General features: G+C 36.9%; 1 protein-coding gene across 2 annotated transcripts in view; it reads left to right on the plus strand.

Annotated features, from left to right (window-relative positions):
- Nucleotides 1-25,498, plus strand: part of SNX24 (sorting nexin 24) — a 44,638-nt gene that overhangs the window by 4,203 nt on the left and 14,937 nt on the right. For both annotated transcript variants that reach the window (XM_015850060.2, XM_015850059.2), the window contains 2 exons: nt 15,067-15,150; nt 17,817-17,921. In XM_015850060.2, coding sequence (XP_015705546.1) covers nt 15,067-15,150; nt 17,817-17,921 — 189 coding nt within the window. The remainder of the gene's footprint in view (nt 1-15,066; nt 15,151-17,816; nt 17,922-25,498) is intronic.

A 25,498-nucleotide genomic window follows, 5' to 3' on the forward strand; every position in this document is an offset into this window, starting at 1 on the left:
CTAGGAACTTAATGCCCCGTTTCTCAAATGAGATTTTACTATAACGAGATAGCTGTATCACGCTCCTAAGTGAAAAGCTCATGAACTTGCCTGCATGGTTATTTCCAACCTCTGTTCTGCTAACAAGCTCCAGAAGTTGTTGTTGCTTATAAAAGTGGTAAATAGACCTGATAAAAATGTTTAGTCTGCAGGGCTGGGTTTTATTTATCATATCACAAAAGAGCAATGTTTTGTTGCATCATGGTCAAAATAGAAGCGACCTTGCTTGTTCATGAGTGCTCAGAGCTTACAGATAAGAGGCAAAATAATAGAGTACAATAGAAAGAGTGTAGTGTAATTATTTGTGGCTTGTCAAGTGAAGCCCTTCTCAGGCCCCAAGTGATTCAAATCTGGGAACTCTGCACAATTCCGTACACTAACCATAGCCAGCATCAGAGAAATCTCACCCAGCTTCTCCGACAGTGCTGAAATTGCATCAGTTTGTCATGCACTGAGCATGCCAGCTCCACGCAATATCATTTGCTTGCAAATCGGCCTGGCCCCAATGCCCTGAGACACATTTCTTTGGTATCTGACTCTTGGCCTGTGATTTGTCATGTCTCTAGCGCTATCGGCGCAAAGTAATTTTAATAGATTCTGATGGTTTGCTCGCGGAAGGTAAAGAATGCAGTGGCATGTAACATGGTTGAGCTCTCATGATGGTGATAGCCAAACAGAGAGTATGGAGAAACGGGAACCTTGTTTTCAGTAGTATTTAACACCCCTCTTCTCAACACTCTGCTGGGGACGGACACCTTCGCTAACTCAGCAGAGACAGGAATTTAGCAGCTCAAGAAAAGAACATTATTTATGCTTAAGAGCTGTTTGTGGATGGAGCATGAAGGCAACAAATGGCTTTGCTCCTTCGTGCTGGGGCAGGGTGTAAAAATGTTCAGTAATTTCTGTGGAGGAAACTGAATTTATTCCATTTTTATTTCCTTGGTGCTTAACCAAGTATTAATTATTTGGAGGTGTAGTACTCTCTAAGCAACATCACTGCATGTTTTTAGCACTTAGGGTCTTCAAACAAAGAGGGAGAGAAGGACTTGTACAATTTGTTCTAAAATGATATGAAATTGGATAAATTTGATTTAGAATGTAGATTTCTGATGAGTTTATCTGTAGTTTTTAATTACCTATTTGAGACTTGTTGGATAATTAAACCTTTGTTTGGAGTAGTTTTGTTTCGTTACAAAATAAATGTGTGACTTTTTGCTCTTCCTTTGACACCACTGAGATGAGATTATTTCGCCATTGACAACTCTGATCTTTGCATCATTTTATTTTTATTATTTATTTAATATTTTTCAGCTGACTTCCTAAATTGATTACTACTTCTGTGTTGGAGCCTGCAGCATAGCTCACCAGAATTCTGCTGACACCGATCGATTAATGTGAAGGTGTTAATGTTAGTGATTTCATCTAAGAGACATTCAAAACCATGTCAGTAATCTGTTCTTAAAAACTGCCAGATCCTCGAATCTTGTTGTTTTGAAACATGTTAGTTTGGGTTAACAAGAATTTCTATGAAGAGCAGAAAAAAAAAAGAGTGTGTTACCGAGTCCTGTGGGAAGGGCAAATTTTAATCAGTTGTTGTACATTAGTATGGCGTACATGCTTTAATATTTAACAAACTGCTTTAAAAAATGTTCTTATTAATATTCATGGCATCTCTGAGGGATTTATAAAAATGCCTGAGCACAATCCATATTTTATTTTATTTTTTTCCAGTTTTACCTTGGGAATTTCTGACAGCACTGTAACTCTGAGCACCCCGCTAGCAACTCTATGCAGCATTTTCCTTCCCCCTTCAGCTCTAACAGTTTTTAGCATTTTTCTTTAGCTAAGCACAATGTTCCAGTGAGCCTGCATTTTTTTTTCTTCCCCCTTTCTGTTCTAAATATATTCAGAAAAATACTATTGTGTTACACAATTTCTGAGAGAAGTTCTGGGCTGTTCTCTTCCCTTTGGAAGTATTACAGCTTCTCATAGTGGCACGGTTGCTGAAATAATCATGAGCTGCTCCATCTTTTTTTTCTCTGGGCAGGAAAAGAAACATATTTAGTTTGCTAAAGGGGGATTAGCCATTCTTTCTGTTCCTAAGTAGCATTACATTTTGAGGCAGACTTGTTACAACAGATGTTTTTTTCCTTGTTTAAACACCACTAATACTATTCCGTAAAGCATTTGTGTTCATTATTTATCTTCTTTAGTACTTCAGACTTAAAAATGTTTAACAGTGAAGAATGGGACCAAGCCTTTCTGTGTCTCTGTGTACATGCATAGCACATCCAGGTAGCTTAGCTTCTCTGTATTCTCAGCGTCAGTGATTTACTTATTGCTGATTTTTAGATGTAGCTTTTCCCCCTTAACATCAAGGAAATGATCAAACAATCTCCTGCATTTCCTAAAGGACTAAAAACAGAAGACTTGGGTGTGCAGCATTATGATGGTGTGTCTCTGGTCTAAGCACTAACGAAGCCAGTTGTCTTTCATTGCTATCCTTGGTGCTTGCAGAACATTTGATGTTGAGCAAATTAAAAGCATGCAAAAATCACTGTTATTAGCAAGAGTGGTCGCTAAGACAAAAAGTCTTTATTTGTCGTATCTCATGCAAGCATTTTCTGTGTTTCTCAGGAAAACAGTGAGATTATTTTGGGCAGTATGATAAGCAAAGACTCAGTGTTCACTCAGCCCTCAGATGCAAACTTGGTATGATGGAAGCTTCTTTTTACCTCCCTCATTGGTAGCAGTTCTTAGCTGCTAGTTTGTAGACATTGAAAGACAGTTCCATTTACAAATCTCCAACATATTGACAGAAGAGCATTTAATGCCTAAATGTATATTTTTACAGGGTATGTTGTAGTGCTCCATGTACTTCAGTGAAAACAGTATCAAAGTTCATTGTATAGTTTTGGAGGGGGAAAAAAGAAGTCAAGTTACAGGCTTCTTAAATGTTTTATAGCATGCCAGTGTTGTTTTTGCTGTTATTTTTTTTATTCTTTTTATTCTCCTTTGTCTAGCGTTGTAAATATTTAAATACGGGTCCCAAAAATAAAATCTCTATAAAATGTGTATCTTAAGCTGAAGACTCCAGGGGTTTAGTGTGCTAAATTAGCACTGGTTGAATGCATTCTAAAAACATCTTTGGGCTGCAATTGTTCACTTCAACAGCTTTGTTGACTGGTCAGAAGTGAAAAATCATGTTGTAGACCAGACTGTGACCACTGAGAAGTTCAGAGGTCTTAATTTTGCCTCCAGGACCCAGCTAGCCCTGAGCAGCTGGGAGTGGTAATGTTCATACTGTGAGCTTACAGAAAACAAGTCTTGAGCAATGCTGGATTGATGTGGAAATGTGCAGTAACTACAGAATATTCCCCTTACTTTGCAGTAATTTTGGAACAGTGAGAGGAGAGCAAAGGCTTCCTTTAGGAGTGGAAATCAGCAGTGCCCATTGCTGGTGAAAATACATAATTAGTAGCAATGGCTGTGTTGAAAAAATGGTGTTTTGTAGCTGAGAATTTTTCTTTCTCATATTGCTGTTAAGATCTTGAACTGTTTCTCCAACAACTTCAATTGTTAAATTAATAAAGAGTGTATCAGGTGATATGTGCATTGCAGAATCCATTATTGGTCACCTAATATTGGGTTATTAGTTGCATGTTAAAGCAGCTAGTGTTTAGACAGATACTTCTATGACACATATGTCTAATATGTGTAATATAAATAGAAGTAAACTTAATCTGATTCATGGGGACTTGTTGTAGCAACTGGTATTAATGTTCAATTGGGAAAGCACAGTAAAAAATGTATTTTTCATGTAAAGACAATAGACTAAAGATTGTTCCTTCTAGGACTTTTTGGTGGGGGAAGTTTAAATTCTTAATAACCTCAGTCTTAGATGCAGGTATATGGTAAGTGTTATTTACAAGACCTTTTCTTGATTATTTTCTTATTTACATTAAAAAGAACTGAATTTTAAAAACTCCTTAGAATACAGTGGTGGATTTTTGCTTCCAAATAATTAGCCTCAATCATTCTGTAACCTGAAAGAAGTAATTATTGTCTTAGATGAGGTTTGTCCATGTAAACTTGTATGGATTTGTTCCTGCTGGGTTTATCTTTGCTCAGGTGCCTCGCTGACCGGCAGGGGTCACTCTGTGCATTGAATTTGGGAAGTATGTAAAGTCATTTTAATTACATTATTTTAACATTTTTAAGGAAATTAATTCGAAATTGAAACTTTAAGGCCACTTTTAACAACTCCAGTGGAAAGATGTCAAGCATGTGTTGCCTTATACTTAAGTGTGTATTTATTAGGCTAAGGAGGTGGTTGATAGTATCCTGCCCAAGTCTGATGGTTTATTTATTCATTTATCATGCAACTAGTTCATAATCAATGTGGTCACTTCAAACCTCTGTGTAAAATCCATTGCCAGTTTTTCTGCATTGGCTGTGCTGAGGAAAATCTCTTTCCCTTCTATAAAATCCATAGCTAAATATTTCTAGTATAAGAAAATGAAAGGACATAAGCATCTTGATCTATTCATAAATATAATTTATCAAATTCTGAAAGAAATGGCAAGACTTTGTTACTTGCAGTACTTTAATTACTGGAATTTCTCAATGGGGTATACGTTGCACATAATTAAATGGAACCAACTATGTTAATTTTCATATCCTTTACTTGATCTCCTCTTCTAAACATAGGGCAGAGTTTTCTGTATCTGTGAAGAATATTTCTGCTTTTTTTCCTTAGCTATCTTCTCTTTACTATACATCGATTATATTATTATTATATTATATTATATTATTATTAATTATAGCATTGAGAAGGGGAATAACAGTTGGCAGAAGGCAACACCCCTGTTTACACTGTATTTCTGTTTTGCAAAATTGATATGTGGGTTGATTAGGTATTATAGAAAGTGACAGCTTGCAGGCACAGAAAAGTCTTTAAGTGACTGATAAATACTTGATTGGAATTGAATAAAAAAATTTAATCATTCTGACGAGGTGATAACATATTGTTCCAACTGTTAGTTGAATAATATTACTCCTGTTAAAGAGTTTCATAGTGTAGTGTGAGCTAATTTGCTTTCTCTTTATATTTGTTCTCTGCATCTCCAGTGAAGCTGTTATAGCCTGTAAGAATAAGAGCTTTCCCTCTGCCTCTAAGTCTACTAATTGTTCTGGTCACTTAAACATAACATTTTAACACTTCTATTTCCTCAGAACTTTGAAACAGGCCTCCTGCCAGATTGCCTTATATCATATTTGTCGAAAATCAAGAAAATTGAATATTTCTGACTCTACAGTAGATGAATACATGGCAAAATTCTGCTGAGGTTTTGTCACGATGATACTTACCAGCCTTTTTAAGACAACAGCCTATGGCACTAAAATCTATATTTTTCCACTAACAAAGAAAGGTGCCTCTGATGCATAATGAATTGCAAGCATTTGCTTTTCTTTTGACTTTGACTTTAACTCCATTGAGTTTAACAAGGAAAACAAAAGTCATTGCTTCAGCTTTGTGTGCCTGTCTGGAAAGAAGTGAGGATACTGCTACAGGCGTGCTTTGAGCAATGGCTGGGGCATTTACCCAGCTCATATATCCCTGTCATAAAGAGTCAGTTTCTCTTCTTCTGAAGTCAGATGTAGTGATGTAGGCTTTCTGTGAATCATTCACAAGGAAGAAAAAGCATTCTGTCTCCTCTAAAAGAGAAACATACCTATGATGGATGTTTTCCTGTAATGAAATAAAGGAATATTAAAATAATGTCCTAAATTTGAGCAAATAATTTGGATTATTGCATGATGCAGTTAGGAGCTGGCTATTGCCTTAGAAAAATGAAAGCTAAATCTAAAAAAGATTAAGTTGTAGCTTTCACGTTTTTAAGTTAACACACATATCTTACTTTAAGATAGTAAAGTGTGTTTATTGTAATTCTCCTTCAAATTCTGCTTGTCCTCATGGATCCATATGTTAACAGCCTGTCATACAGTCTGTGTTTCTGGTCCTTTTAGCTCCTACTCTGTTACAGTCAAAGTCCATGGCTACAAGATGCATCCTGGAAAAATAGGGAATAAATACAGGGTGGTATATCCTTGATATTCAGGGTGGTTCAAGTTTATTGAATAAGCAGGAATGTTTCTTGTGCTTTGGGTACTTTGCACTTGAATTAAAAGTCAGATTTCTGGTTCATTTAAAAGTAAGTTCACTTTGGTTTGAGTGTTTGAGTTGTTTTTTTCCTAATTGGTTGTGAATTGCTGCCATCATCAGTATCAGCATCAAGGCTTTGAGCCCACATAGTTTTTTATATATATATATATATATATATATATATATATATATATATATATATATATTTATATATATATCAGACAACTGAGATGAATAGAATTTCCTGTTTTCTCTATAAGCACGACATACAAGAACCAGACTTGGAAAGGACAAAATGTAATTTGTCTGTGACTTCTTGTCTAAAGATATTCTTTCTGATACTGTAGAGTTCTTAAGAATAAAAGTTTATGCCGTAATGTTAGGGCAGAAATGTTAAGAACTTCTTTATCTTTGTTTTCTTCGTTTATTTTTTGCAATGACTCTTTAAAAACTTCTTAAATACACATAAAATAATTCTAAGATATACATAAAATATCCACAGTTGTAACTCTCTTATGACTGTACAGATTCAGTGAAACAGAAAACAGCAACTCTTGCCATCTTTTCCCATTGTTGCTTATAGATGGAATTGTCCAAGTTGTTTCTGCTAAGAAAAATCAGGTGGATTAAGTTATTCGATTACATTTCTCCGATACTCTTAAAGCATGTATTTCTTTAGTTATATGGGACTTTGATTTACAAATTTCAATTGTAAGTAGTTAAATAAGTGTATGGATTAACTTAGGCTGAGCAATAGTTATGAATCGTGAAGGATGACTCTTGGACCATCTTTTTCCCCTTGGATTTTTCTTGTTTGAAGCAAAGACTTTCTTGCTTATGTCCACTCTAAGATATAAAATGAAGAGCAGGTTCTTCTGAGCTCTGTTCATTTATCAGCCTAGAACCCAGAATTTTGTGATTTAAAGTTCTTCTGTTAATACGTGGCATTTTTTAGTCGTTGCAGGTTACTTTGTCGTGACTGCTTTGAGTCTTGCATTTATACAGCTAATACAAACATAGGTTCTGTAAGGACTGTTTGTATAGTTACATCCTGACAAATTACTCTGTGCAAAATAAGGTGATAGGGAGATTCTATTCAAGGCTACAGAAAGAAGGGAATAAAAATAAGAAGATGGATATTTTCTCTGTAGGGCACTGTAGGACAGTGCATGTGGAAAGCTGCTGTCCAAGAACTCTTCAGCATTTAAATCAATATAGTTTGAAAGACTCTCATGCAAGTAGATATAATAACCTCTGTAATACTAATGATCAGTTATCCCTTCCACTGGGAAACTGTACCAGTCCCAAGTACAAAAATGGTCATTTTAAATGTCTTTACTAAGCAGCACAGTATTCTACAGAAGTAAATGTTGAGTAGATCTGGCTCCCTAAATGGTAATTCCATCTTTTTTTAAAAGGTCAGCTCAATTAAATTTTGGCAAGATTGAGTCTTCATTGTCTCTTAGTGTATTCATCAGGACACATTGGCTGGTAGCTTGCAAGTGTTCATGAGCAAATCGGGTTAATAATACACTGGTACCAGTACAAATAGATTGTCCTCATCCCTGCATAGACAAAACACTCATGAGAAATGTGCAATTCTTTAAGCGCTAGTGGCATGATATAATGAAGTTGTATTCCATTAAGCAGTTGTATACAAGGGAGCAAAATGTCATCACCTGAGTGTGGCTGCATTTCTGTGATACAACCTCATCTGTTCCGTCAACTAGTTTTGCTGTGATCAATAAGCAGTTTTCTGTGGCCTTTCACTACTGTCAGATGTCATTGAATGATGTAAATACACGTCAGAAACTAGAAACTTGACAGCTCACCTAGACTAAAGAGAGAAGTGCAGGAGGGGGAGTGCTGCTGGGATAGATGAGATGACAGCTGGATGTCTGCTGAGTATTAATGGTTTGATATTGCTACAGACAAGATTTTTCATTTTCCATAAGCATGCAGCAAGATGATTGTGCCTTGTACACAAGTCAAATAATTCAGAAATACTGAAAAAAAGCCTTCTTGTATTACAGGGCACGGGACAAAGCGTTTTAAATGGTCTACTTACCTGTGACCTTTTATTCTTGTGTCTTTATACTAAGTCTTGACTCCAACCTTCTCTTAAAATAAAGGAAGATTAAATAAGTGTTGATAGTCTCCTTAGTGGGTAAAGTCTCCAGTCATGTTGGCATACTCCATCACCTAATAGACTTCCATCAGCAACTTCAGGTTTTCATTAGAGAAGCACAGGATCAGAACTTTGTGAGTGTTGTGCTGTGTTGTCAGGTTCTTTTGTTTGTTTGCTTTGGTTTAGATTAATTGTGGAGTAGTTTTGAAATGGCTTTCAGAACTGACAGTGGAGGATTAAAGAGAAAGTAATCCACTGTGATGAATTTGAGATGGAGTGTGAAGTTTTATTCTTACTTGAAATGTTTGATTGAACTTCATGATTCCAACAGGGCATTAGCTGGCATAACTGGTAATAAAAAGATGTTAGTGGTACTCAGTTTTGCATTTACAGCTTTGAGGAATGGACTTTTGTTCAGGTTTTAATGCAAGAAACTTATACCACAAATTCCAAGCACAATTTTATGGGAAATGGGGATGTTTCTGTAATTGGTTTTAGAGATGAACAGACACTTAAGCTGATGAAGAAGGAGCTTTTTGTCTTAAGGGTTGATTTACTCCTTAAGAAACAAAGACATCCTTCCCATACTCACAGTATCACAGGAAGGAAAGCATGGAAGCTGTGAATTTGAAGAGAAAGCAAATAGGAAAATCAAATCTGCTTTAAAATATATATATAAAAATCTAGTAATGTGAAGTAGCATGAGATCTCTGCTTTTACCTATTTATAACAGCCATCACTGCCACTTCCTTCCACTCTTGCTCTCCTGGACACTAGCAAAAATGCTTAGAAGATGAAGATTGAGGATTCACAGCCTTAGTAAGACTAACCATCATTTATATTGTTAATTATTTGGAGTAAGTTATCTCTGTTTCATATAGGAGGAATAGGCTAGTTGGTTACTGAAGATCAGCTTTTCTGCAGCATAGTGCTTTCCTGTGTTTTCAGATGCTTTCAGCTCTAAATGAGTCTACTCTGAATTAATTCAGTTTATTTTACAAAATCACTTTTAGTTTACTCTATTTGACTACTAACACTGGCAAGTTAAGATTAGATATTTTGCAGTCCAGTGTAGACCCTCCAAGTGTTCTAACCTCCAGAATACCTTGAAAATTGCCACATTAAGAGTGTGAAATTCCGTTTTTCCATTGCTTACAATCTTGCACTTAATACTGTGTTTTTAAAGCTCTTTCTAGAGATATTTCTGCAGTAGTTCTGGAATACTCTTGCAATTCTAAATGTACTACACGGTGATGGTCAGATTTAGGATAAGAGAATCGTGTGGTTGACCCAAACTTGTTGAGATCATATCAATTTTCCATATCCTTCTGGTGTGTTTTTTTTTCCCTCTGTGTATTGCATCTAATAAGATAAACATATAGTTGTATTTTTGTATTTACAGATTTTGCAGTGTTTCTGTCACTTCAAGTTCTTGTTCCTTATTAAGACTTCAGAGATACAAACCAGTAGCTCAGTAATTGCTTTCTTGAATCTGCCTTTAATAATTACATTTAGTAAAGCTGTATCGAAAATTAGAAAGGCAGACTAATGGAAAACTAGATTTTTCACTGAATTAGAAAGCAAGACAATCCATATATTGACAACATTTCAAGTTGAAACAGATCAGGAAAACTGTTTTGGACTGTCTGTGCAAAGAGGCAAACAGAGGCCTGATGTGCAGTGTCATCTGCATTTTATACAGCCAGAGAAACTATAAGAGATTTCATGTACGTAGGTGTCTTGAATGGGGACAGTACAAATCCGATTTGGGAGCAAGTCACTTGAGGTTTTTGGTTTTTTTTTTAGTCAGAGATCTTTTTTCTTAACACTACCAAGAAGTCCAAGAAAGTACAACTTTGTGCTGATTAAAGTGCCTTGAAATAAAAGGCCAGGGAGAGAGGAAGCATATTTTAAGCTGTTATTGTAGACTGGACCATAATCTGCAGAAGAATGTTTCTTGAGTTTGTTATGACAGCCACTGTGAGCCAGTCTGTATGGAGAGGGTAGAAGAGGAAAGGTATTCGGTCATTGTTTAGTCACAACTGAGACCTCTCACCAAAAATTTAAGGCATCTGGATTCCCATTTTAAAAACAAGCAAAAACATTAAAACTATTTTCAGACTCCTATTCCTGATACGCTGAATGTTTTAAATGCTTTAAATCAAGCAAGCGCTTGATTTACTTACAAGCATAGCGTTTACAGTAATAAACGTGTGCTTGCAGCCATAGTGTTAAAAGTGTTATGCTAATATTATTCTCATTTGGAATGGAAATAGTGAATGTATGAGAAAGTTATTCTCTTCCTTCATGTCCATTAGAAATGCTGTCAGGTTTTCCAATCAGAAATGTTAATGTTCAGTTTCGGTAGAACATTACAATTATACACGAAGTTAATGATCAAGATCTTACAAAGCTGGTGTGATAAGAGAGTAAGAAAATCTCACCCTTCTACCTATTGCAGCAGGTTTTTTTTACCTGTATGTCTTAATGAATTTTCCTCCATTTTCTACGAGCTTAAATAATAATTAAGGATTTTTTTTTTTTCCTACTGAAAAATCCTCAGCTGGGTTAATTTCATATTTTTAATGCATTTCAATGATAGAGAAGTTTTGAGAGAAATGTCATGGATAATGTGTCTGTGTAAGCATATTGGCTGTCTCTGTTCTAGATCTGTTGGCTCTCTGCGGGCTCAGGCTTTTAACCTTAGGCCTCTGAATCGTGCCCAAGTGAGATGCTTTAAGTAGGTTTTCCTGGGGAAAACCATAAATTAAATCCTTCAGCTCTGCAATAGCAAAATTCCCAGAGTCTGTAGATTTACAGTTTGCATTAATCTTAAGGCCATACTTACTGTACGCTCTATTTTTTGTACTATTTCTTTTCACGTTCTCATTCCTACATGGGAAGAAGCCATAAAGGTATGTGCTTTGCTCATTAGTTCCCACAACAGTGGCAGCCCTGCAAGTGAAGCAGAGACACATATAAGAAAGGTAATGTGCAACTGACTGCTGAGAACCTCATATACAACCAAGGCAAAGTAAGTTGCTGTGAACAGAGCAGTGATGTTTCTTGTAAATAAATAGAAAACTCAACTCAAGTGAATTAACAAAAGTCTACATCCCTCCTGAAAGGAGGTACTGGAGACTCATAATTATGGGGCTTTAATCCTCTGGCTTTAATTAGTGCAGTATCCAAGCCAAGCTGGCTCCTCTATAGTCTGTGCACGGCCATGACTTAGAATCATAGAATCATTTGAGTTGGAAGGGAACCTTAAAGGTCATCTCATCCAACTCCTGCAATGAACAGGGACATTTTTACTCCATGACTGTATCACAGTCAGAACAGCAGGCAACAATGCCTGCAGAATGACTTCTTTTTTTCCCTTATTTGACAAAAATGGCTCTTCAGAAGCAAACGCCGATGTTTGAAATAAAGCTGCCAGTTTTGTGTAAGAACCATATAGATAGCACACAACAGCTTAGGTAGTTTTAACTCAGTTCTGAAAGGCAGAACAGTGTTTCTTTGCCTTGCACTACGAAGAATGTGAAGTTGATTTTTAGTACTTTGTGTTTTATGTGGCTAAATCCCATTTAGTATTCCTGTGTGTTTAGCAACCTTTAGCAGATATTTCTCTAAATGTAGTCTTTACACATCGCTCATATGTTCTAAGTAATCGCTGTTTGTGCCAAGTGTTGGGTTAACTCCTTCCTTAATATATCAAAGCCTTGAGGAATAGGATGTAACACATTCATTTTGGAAGTCTTGGATAACCCACAAGTTTTCAGACAGCAATTATAAACGCAAACAAAATAACACAGACTTTAAATTATCATAGAAGCATAGCAGGAAGGGACCTTTAAAGGTCATCTGATCCAACTGCCCTGCAATGAACACAGACACCTACAGCTCAATCAGGTGCTCAGAGCCCTGTCCAGCCTGACCTTGAGTGTCTGCAGGAGAAAACTTTGGTTTCTAGCTTCCATTAAATTAGAGTTTCTTGCAGTTAATTAACTGCAGCAGGGGGACGTTTTCATTGTAGCTGGGAGCTGCTTCTTACCTTGAAAAGTGCAAGGATTCTTCGCAGTCTGTGGATGAAATAGCAGTGTTTTGTGATGAAATATAAGACTGCTAACATTTTGCCAGATTTCATCTGTCTCATGAATATATTTCTGTCATCTTTTTTTTGGTTTTTTGTTTTCAAGTATTTTATCCCAGTTTATTGTTTTTATTAGGAAATTCATATCTCTCCCATAACAAAGCCTCATGGTTGTTCTATTAGTTGAATATTTCTGATAAGAGACATTGAGATAATCCAGATGAAGAAGTGGAGCAGAGCAGGCTATTATTTTTGGTTTTGTTCTGTGTGACTGTGAGGATTGCGATGGATTCAGAACCTTTTCCTTTTTCAGTAAAAGATCGAGACATTTTTTTCCTGAGTTTAATTCAAAGGATGTTAGCCAGATAGCTGCCCACACTGACAGCTGGGCTTTAAAGGGGTGCCATCTCCTTAGCAGTTGTTCTCAGCAGGTCTAATAAAGAAAAATACCAAAAACAAGCCAGATCTTGTAGGTTCTTGCTTGGTTACAAATTAGATTTCCATAGTTTCACCAGCAACGGAAAGGCTTTTTAGCTTGGAAAGCCAAAGAAAGTTATTCTTCAGGAAATGACAGCAAAGCTCCGATGGGATTTTTTTTATTATTTTCTTTTTTTATGAACGACGTGTTTGGAAAAGATTGGTTTAAAGTGGGTTGAAAAAATCAGAAAACTACTTACGCTTCCATGTCAGCATCTCCTTCACTCAGCAGTGACACTTGCACAGAAGCCTCCCTCGAGCCTCCCAATCTTTCAGGAGTTAGTCTCACCGGGTTGTGCTATAAATCGTTCTACCAGCTCTCCCTAAAAACCCTGAGAAATGTGACATACTTAAAGGCCATCTTCAGAAAGGATACCCTAGAGTCCTCTGCACGCTTTTTGTGTGTAATTCCTACCAATACTCCATTTTATGACTGTGGAACACCTGTACTGCAAAAGAGGGTAGAATATGGATTATACTTAATTATTATTAGACTAGAATTATAAGACTGTTGAAGAGTCCATAGTCTGGTCTTCTTTTCTGGGCTCTAATTAATACCTGATCTTGTAGGTTGGACTCACGGCGATGCAACACCAATTATTTGCTCTTACATTGTACATTGTAGTTATCTATCTTATCTGAAGGTATCAGAGCTTTGCTCTTCAATTTGGCACTGCTATGTGCAGAAAGCTGTGGCTCTGTGTTTGCAGGTCTCCTATCAGGAAGACCCAGTAAAGTCTCCTTATCCGCAACATGTTTCCTGTGCAATCAGAAGCATTCTGTGCCTTGTGGAACTATTTCTTCCATGCGGTGTGTAGAGTATAAGATGTAAGTAATGTTTTCCTCTCATATAATTAGGGTGTTAAGTCTGGACTAGAGAAAAAAGTTTGCATTGATTTTTTTCTTTGCATCCGATCCTCTTTACAACTCTGAACTTAAAATATATTCCTGAGGGTACCTTGGAGTTTTTGCACATTGAGAGGAGAATTCTTTAATAGCCTATAGCTGTTCTCCCAAAATAGTCTAAATAGACAAGGAAAAAGAAAAAAAATCAATGCGCCCAAATAAGGTCATTTGCTCACAGTGATTAGGACACAGAAATAGTCCTTTTCAAGGAGGTGGAATGTATCTCAAGTTATTTTGATGGATTACAAAGATCTGAACTAATTTTGGTAGCGTAAACATCGGTGTGAAGTGACTCTGGTCCCATCCATCCCGTGTTCAAATGGAGGTGGATGTGTTTCGGGCTGGATTGAATCAAGTGCCATCTATTTCTCATGTGGTTTGACTTGCCATCAAGAGCCATTGTGTTTAGACCTGTGTTAGAAAGGTGGGTTCCAGCTGATGGGGAATAGGTTCCAGCAATAGGGAAGCATTTATCCTGCAGGATTCCTGTCTGTTTGCTCTGATCCAAGCTCCATGTACATAACTGTGATAGAAAACTCCTTTCTTGGAGCAAGTACTTTCACTTGCTCCAAGCCTCAGGGTCTTGATGTGATCATCTTTCCTGACCATTGTCTTTCATTCTTCTGGAAATAATTATTTCCAGCATATTCTGAGCAAAACAGAAAAAAAAAAAAAATAAGGAAAAAAAACCACTTTTTTTGTATTGCTTTTCTGCTGATCTTGTCTTCATTTAATAGACCATGTTTTCTTGAGTACTTCAAAATATTTCTCGCCACTTGCCCTTAGTACTGACCTCGCAACCTGAGAATGAAGGAAGTGTCATGTTAGTGACTACTAATTAGCGCATCCGGAGAGCTGCTTCTCCTGGCCTTCAACCTCCCAGAGGCAGCAACAAAAGCTGTCACTTGTATCATACAAAGAAAACAAGCGTTCGCGGTGGCTTTTTTTGTTGTCCCCCCCACACACCCCAGGTTACAGATAGTAGCTCGATTGAAACTGCATCCGAGTTTGTAGGTTAGGAGGTAATTAACCCGCAGAGTAGTGGTTGAATGTTTTTCTCCATGCATAGCACGAGGCTTTTATTACCTGGGTTTTTACTGCATGCGTGCTATTTTCATGGTAAGAAAAGAGAATAACCTTTATTTCCTTTCAGCCTTTTTGTTGTTATTCCCGCCATCTTCCTTTTTAATATATACTTCCCACTGTGTTAAATATTTCTGCAATTGTTTCAACGTTTTATTATTTATAATTTCTCAGGTCTTCAAGATAGAAGTGCTAATGAGTGGAAGGAAGCATTTTGTGGAGAAGAGGTATAGTGAATTCCATGCTCTCCATAAAAAGGTAATTATCTCTTTTATATTATATTATATTATATTATATTATATTATATTATATTATATTATATTATATTATATTATATTATATTATATTATATTATATTATATATTTATATTATATTTTATATTCTATTATATCTTTTATATTATACGTAGCAGATTCGTTTTACTCTAATTGTTTCCCCTCACTCGAAATTGTTAACATTTATGTCTTTGGAAGACAGTCCTTAGCTTAAGCACTGGCCTGCATTGTGGAAGTGAGGATGGTGGGTAGTGGGCTGATATTTCTAACTCTCCTTTTAGGTTGTTTTTTACGTGCTGCATTGCCAAAATGCCATCTGTACTATGTTGGGTTGTTTTTTTTCTTATAAAATGATGAAATACAGCACGTTCCTATAGCAAAGCAATACGGCTTTGTTTTTTTTTTATTCTGTTAATGCAAGTAATTTATGTTAAATCTATAAATTGAATTGCTAACCTTCTGAGCTGAGGCAACAGCTCGTGCACACCAGGAATCTAAGCATGAAAAAGGCTGAATAAGCTGGCTCACTCTGCTGCTCTTCATACAGTGAACGTGGTAGGAAATATCCCTTAAGCCCGTCTACTGAGTCCTCTTACTGGTGTGTGAACTTAATTCTCTCATGATTGAGCATCCACTAATTGTTTTGCTGTCTGTTAAAGGGAAGGTATAACCTCCTTTTGTTTGGTATCCCTGAGTCATCTTAGGAATGGTCTCATTCAGGGAGGAAGCAGAGAGGTGGCAGAGGGAATGAATTTTGACAGCCTTACATTGATATGAGCCAACCTGGGACAACAGGAAGAAACTGTTGAGATATGTCTTTGTCCTAAAGAATTTTATAAACAAATATATTTTGCTTTACTGCACAGTAATCAATATGTGCTATTATTTCTTGGCCTTTTGCTTCTCGTCTGAGTTGTGGTAATTGACTGCCACTTTATAAAGTGCATTTTCTTGTTTATTGCTTTAATTTGGATCTCTGTCACATCTTTTTTTTCTTGTGTTTTATTTGAATATGATAACATGAGCAACAGTGTCAGAATCAGCAATACAACTGTAACCAACCTAGCCTTTCCCATATATGTGCTTCATTTTACACAAACATACAACAAGTGAAAGCAAAATAGAGTGTACTGACTAAAAATTGCACACAACTGGATCTCTGTCCAAAACAACAGCAAAATGTTCAGCTGAAACTCAAACAGGACTCTTGAATCACCATTTAATACATCTTACACCTCATCTGCTTGGTGTCTGTCTTAAGTTGTGCTGTGGTTTCCTTACTTGTTCCAGCATAGATGCAAAGCACCCAACATATTTGGCACAACGTGCTATTTAAGTCTTCTTTTTTCTTCCACAATAATACTTAGGTCTGTAGTAAACAAAGAGCCAAAGAGCTCCTGGTGCGAGGCTGCTTCAGTGCTTTAGGTGTTGCAGAAATACCTAACCCTAATATCTCTAACAATACATACCATCATTTCACCATTTATTCATTTGTTTTGTGTTAGAAAAAAACAGAAAATCCCAAAGGTCTTAAGATTCTCTTCTTCCCCTTTAATTCAGAAGGTGAGTTCTACTCTCCAATGCTGTACGTGCCTAAGAATTATAAAGGTATTATTAAATGTACTGCACTTTCAAGGTGCCCTTAGCACTGGAGATGAGTGGTGAGCAGCAGAAATAAAGCCTTTGCTGGGGTAGAGAGTGGGGCAGATTGCTCCTTTGCCTGAGGAGGTTGTGCTGCACTAGGATCTTATTTAGGAAGGGAAGGACAGCATAGCTGATGAGAAATTATTCATTCATCAGAGTGCCAATAATGCCAATTAATAGATTCTTTTAGTTATGAATTTGGTTTTTGATTTTTTAGGAAAGCCATTTCCAAGAAAGTGGCTGGATTTGTCTTACTGTGCTCACCTTCTCTTGTATACCAATTTCCTGTGCAATCTGGCTGTAATGGAAAGGGTTTAAAATCTAGCACTGTTAAGAAATCGGGAAGTTGCAAAATATTTCCAGAGCAATGGAGATTTCTACTCTGGAGCTTCGTTACTTGTGATTGTAGAGACGTCGAAATGTTGGCACTGCTTTTTCCTATAGTGACATCTCAGCAATCTCAAAGATGAAATGTAAATTCTCAGTCTCCCATGGGTACACATGTCAAAGTCAATTTTGAGCTTCTTTCCTTGCCTCCCTTGCCTCAGATTTACTCAGAGGCGATATACAACAGAAAGAATGTCCAATGTCACCTCCTATTAAAATGCACTGAAGCCTATTCCCGTTATTGTTTTTGCTCCGTAGTTTTGAGGGAAACGTTAATATTGGCTGGTTGCTCTAGAAAGAGATTTCTTACTGCTGTCATAATAGATACTGCTGTCATAATAGATATCTGTGTCTGTCTGTCTGCTCTCATTTAGGCCTACACACACATATTTCTGCATATATCTACAAAGGATTTCTTATGGGAATCTTCAGAGGAACAGTTGTGGAGCTCTTTTGAAAGCATATTCAGTGGCAGTCTTGCTGTTTCTCTATGTAAGCTATTAAACACAACTGCCAATCCATTTGGGCAATGTGAGGGTGTGCATATCTTGCTCTCTTGATTACTGAAAAATGTTTAGCTCTCTCAGACGTTTAGTCTGGATTTCTTTTTGTTTTAGCTGAAGAAATGCATAAGGACTCCAGAGATCCCCTCAAAGCACGTAAGGAACTGGGTCCCAAAGGTGCTGGAGCAGAGACGGCAAGGCTTGGAGCTGTACTTGCAGGTGAGTCTCCTCTCACTTTAGAGCTGTAGTATTGAAAGCATCTGTGGGTAGTTCAGGTATAAAGAGGGCTGTTTCAACAAGAAGCAATTTAAAATGAGGACAGCGAGTTGCATCCTTACTGACAGTGTTCACTTAGCAAGTCTAGCAGCTAGAAACCTGGACTGTTTGCATTTTGCTTCTGATTAGGCTGCTTCTCATTAGGTTGCTGTCTGACTTCCACAAACTTACAGGCACATAAAATAGTAATTCTGTTCTTTCAAAATCTGATTTTGTTGTGCTAAGGAAGAGTGTTAAAAAAGAAGTAGGGTTTAACTAAGTGGCCTCAGATTAGGCAGACTACAGAAGAAGCAGCTCATCGAATTCATATCCCTCTTCTGTACATCTCTGTATCTGAATTGTTCATCTAGTTGAAGTAGGCATTCATCATCTCTTATTCATCTCACTGGGGGCACTTCATTTAGAGTCCTACCTGGGCACTCATTTTGCTGCAGACTGTGATGGGAACCCACAGGGAGCTATTTGGACATACAAATATATAAATATATGAATGATAAATCCCATCCTTTTTTAATAGATGAAATTTCTACTCTCACTGTGATTGCTTCAAAAATTATTCTCTTGCAAGTTAAAAATGCCCTCATTTTCAGAACAGAGATTACTTAAGGAGGAGGAAATAATTGCAATGTGATGCAAGAAAGTATTTCTGATATTCTTTATAAAGCAAGTTGGAAAGAAATAGGAAAGATCAGCTCAGTTTTTATTCTGAGGTATAAGGAGAGTTTCTGGAAGTAGAGTTTATTTTTGTTTGGTGATTATTTTTCAGCTGAAACATAGAATCATAGAATTGAGTGGGAAGGGACCTTTAAAGGCCATGTAGTCCCCACCTCTCAGCCTGTCCTCATAGGGTGATGTTCCATCCCCACTGTGGATGTCATTAAGGAAGATGTTAAAGAGCTTTGGTCTCAGTACTGCCTCCTGAGGGGTTCCACCTGATCTCTATCTGACAATCAGCCATTGACCACCCGTCTGCGAGTACAATCTTGCAGCCAGTTCCTGGTCCATCCAACAGATCACCTCCCACATCCATGTCTTTCTAATTCAGAGAGAATTATGTCATGGAGAACCAAGTAAAAAGCCTTACTGAAGTCTAGATAGATGATGTCAGTGGCTCTTTCCTTGTCCACTGATGCAGTTACACCATCATAAAAAGCAACAAGGTTGGTCAGGCAGGACCTGCCCTTGGTGAAGGTGAATTAGCTGCCCTATAGCACCACCCCACTCTTCCATGTGCCTTCCATGGTCTTCCCTGGCACAGAGGTAAGCCTGACAGGTAGTAGTTCCCTAGGCCCTTCTTCCTACCCTTCTTATAACTGGATGCAGCGTTGCCTTTTCCAGTCACCGTGACTGTTCAAGTATCATCAAGAGTGGCTCAGTTTGTTATTGTGGGTTAAAAATAACACCACAGTTGCCAAATCCTTTTGGTTTTGAAAGAAAAAAAAAAAGATCTTTTTTGTTTCAGTGGCTGTCAGCACAGTTTGTGCAATCATCGGCGTGTTCTTGTTTTACAGATGTTTTCTTTCACTTCTTTTTTTTATTACTGATTAAACTTTAAAAGAACATCTCCCCCTACTGGAAGAGTTAGTCAAGTCTTAGATTGTGCATTCTTCATGTAATTGACTCATACCACCTTCTGTCACTGGTGGCTATCGCAAGAATATGCAGTGGTTAAGACTTGAAAGGACAATGCCAAAAACAAATAACATGCTATGCCAATTGCAGTCGCACACAGACGTCTTTCTGACATAGCCTAATCATGCTGAGTTTTTAATATATTTTTAATATATAATTCCCTATGGTTGAAATTTGGATGAAAACCATGAGATGAAATTAGAACATTTGATCTATCTCTGTATCACATAGTAAGGAAAGCAAAGAATTCCATGGTCTGAGATTGAGAATACTGAGAATGTGTATTCTAGCTATATTAGCAATATTCAGCAAAATTCTGCCAGCTAAAATTCATCACACAGGTTATTTTTCTTGGTTCTGAAAGCTAGCTGAGAACGTGTTTGTCCTGTAGTGGCCTGATATTCCTGAAATTGTCAAAGATTGGTTTATATCTGTTATTTTTAAGTGACTTTCATATTCAGTGACCTTGTCTGAGATTTACATCTTTTGTTTTTAATACAGTGAGACAGTTGACTGGTAATGCACTAGTGCACTTATTGGAATAGTGTACATATTAATAATAGAGAGCCCTTGTGAATGTTAAATATATTTTAAAAATATATTTAAAAATATTTTAACTCCCAATCCTACCTGAAAAAGAATGGTTAAATAAAACTCAACAGAGAGGAAGAAATAAAAAGAGTTCAGAACATTTTTACCGTGTTTTGAGAAATATAAAGATCTCCGTATGTGATAAGTGCACTTCTGGGAGACATTGCTTTCCCTTTGCCCAACAGATACTGCTGGTTGCTAATTAGTTCTATAAATGTTAATGGCGAAATGATCTTAGGACTGCTCAATGATCATTCAGCTATTCAAATTTTATTTCCGTGTTCTTTATTACCCATTCTGTCAATTTTAACATTCATTACAATTATCCTCCCTTTATATTCTCAGACGTGTGCTCCCCATCAAGGGTTATTCCTGAATACCCGTGTGTTAATGCATAAAGGTACTGAGAAGGCAAACGTTGAAACTATTTAAAAGGAAGACTGGAAAAGTTTGTGGAAGACTTTATGCTTATCTTAGGAAGTCTGTGACTTGGAAATAACTTTTGAGGCTTCTGATCTATTGAGGGAAGGTATCTCGTGCTAGTCCTGTTCATTTATGCTCTTCCTTGGTGACCTTTTATCACAGCTGATTTGGGGACGGGATGCAGTAGTGAATGCACCTCTGAGGTTAATTGCTTTGCATGTGTTGGGTATCTGGCTTTATTCTTTGAAGCTGAATGCACAGGAAGAAATTTCAAACGTTGGAACTTCTGTGCAAAACGTGGGCCTATTTTTGTTCTTCTCCACCTTACTCTGTGGGCTTTGTCTCACTGTGCTTCTCTTTAACCTATCACCGTATCTGAGAGCAAGAGCTGGATAGGGTTCTCTGTGACTTCCTTATGTCATTCATTAATCACCACAAAGATTTCTGTAGAAGCCGTCCTCCCCTTTGTCCTATGTACCTATTCTCTGTTGGAATCTATTTCTAACTAATTTAACACCAAATTGGCTTATTTGCAGGGGGAAAAAAAAGAAAAAAAGAAAAGAAATCCCATCAGGTCCAGAATGGATGCTTATCTTCCTGATTGCTGTTTTTGGGAAGCAGTTTTCTTTTAAATTCAGATGCATACATCTGAAGAGGCTGGTTTTAGGAAGCCGCAAATGAAAGTTGGGAGCAGTGAAATAAGATCTAACTCGTGTCTTGCTGGAAAGGTAGTTGGATCACACGTGTCCATTAATCACAACAAAAATTCTCTCTATCATCCAAAATTAATCAGTGTCATCCTTCTCTAATGCCGTTTAGTCTACGGTAATCGAGGTTGAGCTCCACCTGTAAGGAGCTATAAAAGCAATGGTATGACAAGAATAAAAAGGCAAAATGTTCTTTGTCCTTATTAAAGACTGTGAGCAGAGTGTTAAATAATATTAATGGCTTGGATTGTCAGTACTTAACAGTACTTTCCTAGTACAAGTGATTTTATTGATCGATACAGTCTCAATGTAACAGGGCAGATTATTCTACTGATTTTATCGAAACCTTAACTAAGTTTGTTAGTATACCACATATCTTTAAATAGATCTAGATGATGATGTAGATTAAGGAAAGCAGACCACCATCCATCTTTTTTTGATTGGTTAATAACTTAAATCCATCATTGCTAAGACCAGCTCTTTTAAGATTCTGTTGTGCATACACGTTTCTTTGGTGGTACAGATACGTAGCTGGTTTTCAGTGGCTGTGGGTTTTCAGGGAGTGTGTTTGACAGATGCAGACTTCCACATTGGTTCAGCGGAGCTATAAAACAAAAGAGGGAAGCAAAATTAATTTTGCAGATAATTTAAAAATGGCTTTTTAATTACAATCTCTGTTTACAGATTTTTATATGCTGTGTTTCCTACAGCAATGCTTAGGAAAGTCACCTGATTTTCTTATTGATTTTTAAGTGGTGGCACTTTGTAATTTTATGCTTTGTATATTTTCCTTTATCTTCAATAATCTGTAGATTCTCTTTTGCTACATAGAGCTACTCTACGTGACTTTCTCTCTCATTCTCATCTTAAGTCAGAACTGATGACAATAAACTTTACTCAGTTTATATTGTATATACTGTGAGAAATGGTCTCCATCATGACCTGCATATGCTCAAAGTAACCAGAAGATTCTGAGGGAAGTGAAAGAAATGAAGTTTTTTGCCCTGTGTCGCAGCCTGTATGAGCAAGATGTTAAATCTGGAGTCCCCATTATGTGCAGTCTGCTGACTCCATCATTCTAATATCCAGATACCTTCTAGAGCAATAGGAAGTTTGAGTCTCTCATCTTATTTATCCATGATGAAAGGAAATAAATGTGACCATCTGTGATCCTGAAGGCTGAATCCCCATTTAACACATAGATTTTACTTTTTTTTTTTTTCCTTTATAAATATTAATAGATTTGAGTTTGGGGGGAAAGAAAAAAGTTAAACAACTTTTGTCTATTGTGGTAAGGGAAGGAGGGAGCTGCAGTTCTTATAAGGGCAGTTATTATCCCCACCCAGTACTACGGTGGAATGGCAGTTGCTCCCACCTTTTCATCAGTACATATTATTTTAAACAAGTTTTCATTTTCTGCTCTGTGTTGTCTTACATGAGCCAATTCTTACTTTTTTCACGTACAAATGATTATTGCTTTTTTTAAACTGTGCTTTCAAGGCCAGTTAAACCTTATGGGCTTTCTCTTAAAATCAACCTGCAAAGTTACTTAATGAGGAGAAAAATACTTAATAGTGAAAGAGTATTTTATTACTGCGTGTGTAGTGCAATACAATATGGTTTGTTATGATTATTCAGTAGTATATGGCATTAGATAAACCTGAGTTTTTACACATTAGGGCATATTTGAAGGTGGGAGGTTGAAAACAATACAGAGAGTACATTCTGAATAACTGAACGCCATTCATTCTGTGCTTTGGATGAAGAACTGGCTCTTGGGGGGCAAAAAGAGGGGATCACGTAAGCAACAGTTAATGCATCTTCTTTAAGAAAGCTGAATGGAAGTTTGAATGATAAAATTATTCTGACAGTTCTTCGCTTTGAAGTGTGTGATAACTTCCGTGTTTTTATCTAGCGTTGTTTATATCCGCTAAAGGGTCTGGAGCACCGGTCTTATGAGGAGCTGCTGAGGGAACTGGGATTGTTTAGTCTGGACAAGAAGAGGATGAGGGCAGACCTCATTGAAAGGAGGTTGCAGCAAGGAGGGTGTCAGTCTCTTTTCTCAAGTGACAAGTGATATGACGCAAGGAAATGGCCTCAGGTTGTGCTGGGGAGGTACAGACACAAAGCAATGGCCTCAGGTTGTGCTAGGGAGATACAGACTGATTAACAGGGAGGATTTCTTCACAGGAGGGGCAGTCAAGCTTTGAAACAGGCTGCTTTGCAGCAGGCTGTCCATAGTGGAGTTCCTGGAAGTATTTAAGAGATGTAGATATGGTTTTTAGGGGAATGGTGTAGCATTGGGTTTGGCAGTGATAGGTGATGGCTGGAACTGGTGATCTTATGGGTCCTTTCCAACCTAAAATGGATATTGCCTGTAAAGAGCACAGAACAGTGACTGGTATGGCAAAAGTGTGGACAACACAACTAGTCTTCCTTAGATAGGTTGTAGGAGGATGATGCTCATTATTTTCTGCTGACACAATCTTTGAACAAATCAGCATTGCTTGCCTTGAGTTTTCTTTTCACCGTCTCGTTGTCTCTGTAATGGAAACACAACAAAGATTTAGCCAACAGCTTAAAAAAAAATGCACGTTGTACTGAAACTATTGATTATAGAAGGTCTTGACTGAGACAGACTTGAATTTAAGTACACACACATCTACAAATAAGTAAGTGTTACAAAATAATGGTAAACTTCTATCATGCGGTGCATTTTTGCTGTGGTTGTTAATGCCAGAAACATTAGTAGAGATTCACTGTGATAAATACAATGAATTCTATATAAGAAAATTTTGTAAAAATTTTATATAAAGGAGAATATATAGATAAAGGTAAATAGCATAAAAAATGCTATATAATGTAATATATTTTTGTATATATATTATACAAAATATAATATATTTTGTATATATTATTGTAATATAATGTAATAAAGGAAAGTTAGGTTTATGGTCCAGTTTCTTTTTTTAAGTTACTGGTAGCTGCTGTGGTTTTATCTAATATACTTTTTCTTCCGTAGTTGAAAAAAGTTTGCAGAAACAAATCATGGAGTAGAGGCAGAACCTTAATTTCATTAGGCACGCTGTAACTGGTGAAGATTAATGCATATATCTCTTGCTAATTCTTTTCAATTACTCAGTTCATATAAATTCCCAAACCTTGTTAATTATGCTGAAGTCAAGTGGTAATTTTTAACAGTATTTCCACAGCAAGGGAATTTTCCTGGTGTAACCTTGCCCTCCTGCAGAAACTCTCAGCAGATTAGGCATTCTGACTCTAGTTCATTCATTTTCAGCACAAGCCTAATTGCTGCCGACTGCCTGCCACAGGTACCCTGGTTATCGTACGTTTAAGGGATGCGGGTTCTTCTGAGAACAAATAAGGAAAGATTAATTGTTTGTTTTGTTTCATCCCAAGAGAAATGTGGGAGCTTAATCAAGAAAAATAATTTCTTCTGTTGATTTGGCTTATTTGTGGAAAGGGATAATTGTATAGAGGCAAAGCATAGAGCTATGCATTTTGAAAGAAATTTTGCCATTTACCTACGTGGGAAGCAAAGATACAGCAAAATGAATGTAACACAGCATTGGAACTGATGGGGATGGTTCACATTTCTCATAGTAAGTAATTTGGCTGCTAGGCTTTTATTTGAACCAATATTGCTAGGTGGTATTGTCATTTGTTTTGTCTGCTTCTTTGGAAATCTAATCAAGGAGACAATAGTAGGTGGAAAAACGCTTTTCCAAATTGTCCTTAATTGCTGGAGCACGAAGTGAGCTAAACACTCTGGTATTTCCAATTAAAGAACTTGTTTCCAGCAAGGACCATTAAATCTATCTTTCCCAATCTGATAAATAAGCTATCAAAGAGTGGAACGGATTAATTGAGAGCAATTAGTTCAAAGCTCAGTATAAAAGTCAGACTAAACCAATGTTATCAATGAATGCAAATTTTACACAAAGAAGCACCGTTGCAAAAAAAAATGGAGTTGAGAATAACCAGAAAATACAAAAAAAAATTCATCTGTGATGCAGATGTTTTCCCTCACATCAAGAGCATTAAAAGCCACGTATTTGAAGACCTTAGTCAATGGGACGTCCAAATGTATTTGACAACTCCTTTGCTAGATACATGTCTCTGGCAATGTAGTACAAAGAGTAATGG

This window comes from Coturnix japonica, chromosome Z (genome assembly GCF_001577835.2).
Source record: "Coturnix japonica isolate 7356 chromosome Z, Coturnix japonica 2.1, whole genome shotgun sequence".
Lineage (NCBI taxonomy): Eukaryota > Metazoa > Chordata > Aves > Galliformes > Phasianidae > Coturnix > Coturnix japonica.